The sequence below is a fragment of the Argentina silus genome, assembly GCF_951799395.1.
Source record: "Argentina silus genome assembly, chromosome: 3".
Lineage (NCBI taxonomy): Eukaryota > Metazoa > Chordata > Actinopteri > Argentiniformes > Argentinidae > Argentina > Argentina silus.
Window position 1 is genome coordinate 6,109,459 of NC_139657.1, and position 2,500 is coordinate 6,111,958.

At 50.0% G+C, this 2,500-nt stretch overlaps 1 protein-coding gene across 1 annotated transcript in view; it reads right to left on the bottom strand.

Annotated features, from left to right (window-relative positions):
* dscaml1 (Down syndrome cell adhesion molecule like 1) overlaps nucleotides 1-2,500 on the bottom strand; it is a gene marked incomplete at its 3' end in the record, with an annotated part of 82,996 nt that overhangs the window by 37,371 nt on the left and 43,125 nt on the right. The window contains exons 4-5 of the mRNA XM_083665699.1: nucleotides 2,327-2,473; nucleotides 1,131-1,409 (exon numbers count right to left, since the gene is read on the bottom strand). Coding sequence (XP_083521825.1) covers nucleotides 1,131-1,409; nucleotides 2,327-2,473 — 426 coding nt within the window. The remainder of the gene's footprint in view (nucleotides 1-1,130; nucleotides 1,410-2,326; nucleotides 2,474-2,500) is intronic.

Here is a 2,500-nt window from a genome sequence, read left to right on the forward strand (position 1 = left end):
CAACACACACACATCGCACAGACTGCGCCCACCCCGGAAAACCAGTGTTTTTTTCTTCTGTTCTGTCACCGTGGTGACGGCTGGGCTGGGGAGTTCCAAGCGAAGGGGAGCGGGGGGGGGGGGGGGGGGGCGTCGCTGGAGATCAGGATCAAGCTCAGTCCGCAGAGGGGCTACTGCGAGGTGACAGGGGGCCAGGACACAGCCGACTGAGCTTAAACGGTCCCCCCCCTCTCCTCTTCTCCCTATCCACCCCCTCCCCCTCTCTCTCTCTCTCTTTCTCTTGGTAAACACCTCTGTCAGAACAGGGGGATGGATGGGTGGGTGATGCGAGGTGACAGTGGTGGAGAAAATATTGGAACGCGGTGCAACAATTGGCTGTGGTTTCAGGAGAGTGTGCGTGTGTGTGTGTGAGAGTGAGGAGAGAGAGGTCAGTGTGTGTGTGAGTGTGTGCGTGTGTGCGTGTGTGTGTGTGTGTGTGTGTGTGTGTGTGTGCGTGTGTGTGTGAGTGTGTGTGTGAGTGTGAGTGTGTGTGTGTGTGTGTGTGTGTGTGAGTGTGCGTGTGTGTGTGTGTGTGTGTGTGTGCGTGTGTGAGTGTGCGTGTGTGTGTGTGTGTGTGAGTGTGCGTGTGTGTGAGTGTGTGTGTGTGTGTGTGTGTGTGTGTGTGTGTGTGCGTGTGTGTGTGTGGGTGGGTGTGTGAAATGTCTTATCAGGCCAATCATGTGGAGTGGTATTAACCACACCTGGTGATGGTGAAGTATGAGAGGAACCATCAAACCAAGAGTAGAGGAGCCTAAACGCACTTACACACTGCATACACATGAATATCGGATGATTTTAACGTTTTTACATTTACATTGTGCATTTTCCCCAGTGTCCAGCGCTTAGCCTCCTTTTTTAGTTTTCTACAGCTAGAAATCACTAGCTGTAGCTTGATGCATCACCGCATCAAACAGATGAACTTACACATTGACATAAAAGAGGACCTGCTATGGAAAGGCGCTTTTAGACCCACAACCACCCCCCCACCCCCGCCCAATCCCCCCCCCCAAAAATAAAAAAATAAAAAAAACAACAACAAAAACAACAACAAAAACAACAACAAAAACAACAACAACCCCATATCTCCTCACCAATGACGTTGAGGTGTCCCGTCACCTCCTTGGAGCCGAAGCTGTTGGTGACCTCACAGATGTAGTTGCCGCTGTCGTCCAAGCGCAGGTCACTGACCGTCAGGCCCGTGAGACGGCGTGTCCAGCGGGAGTCGGCGGGCAGCGGGCGGCCGTCCTTCAGCCAGCGGATGGTGGGGTTGGGGTACCCCGAGGCGATGCAGGGCAGCTCCACGCTTCCCCCCACCTGCACCTCGCCAGACTGGAAACTGTCCAGCACAGAGGGGGTGGACTCCGTAGGGTCTGGAGTAGAGGGTGGAGATTAGTTTACGCTACGTTTATTAGACCATTTTAAAAGCAAACACAAACACTGTCAATACAAAACCTACATGCACATGAATAAAATCATGGAGGATATGTCACAATAAAGTCCAGGACTTATTTCTAATGTGGTCCTCGAGGCAATCAGTGTACTGCACTGTAAGTCGCTTTGGATAAAAGAGTCAGCTAAATAGTATTATTATTATCATTATTATTATTATTATTATTATTATTATTATCTATTTATATGTATTCATATATATTCTCTAGGAGAGAGAAACTGTAGGAGAGGAGAGAGCATTAGAGGTTAACTGGTACCAGTCGTAGGCTGATGATGACCCTGAGACAACAGTGTAACAGACCCAGTCAAGTTAGCTTGGATATGTACTCGTCCTGGCCTTCGGCTCAGTTGGTAGAGCATGGCACTGTTGTTGGTTTGATTCCCACTGGGACCATCAGGTATATTTAACTAAATGTATGCTACTGTATGCACTCACTACCGTAAGTCGTTTTTGATAAAAGTGTCTGCCAGATGGCATTGGCATACTTAGGTGAATAGGATCACTTGCTGTCTTACTATTCTATAACCTTATAGTACCCTCTGGGTTTAATAATAATGTGAATTATAATAATTAATTCACACACACACACACACACAAATACACACACACACAAATACACACACACACAAATACACACACACATACGCACACACAAATACACACACTCGCTCGCACACACACATGCACGCACGCATCCACGCACGCACGCACGCACGCACGCACGCACGCACGCACGCACGCACGCACGCACGCACGCAGGCACACACACACACACACGCACGCACACACACACACACACACACACACACACACGCACACACACGCACGCCTTCTTACCCATAACAGAGAGCCTAGCTCCATTGCTCTGGCGAGTCTCTCCGCTGTACTTGTGCTTGGTGATGCAGCGGTAGGTGGAGAGGGCGTCCTCCTTCTGCACATCGGATATGTAAAGGGCCCCGAACGACGTCAGGAAGAAACGGTTCCCTGAGGAGCCCGGAGGAGAGGGGGAAA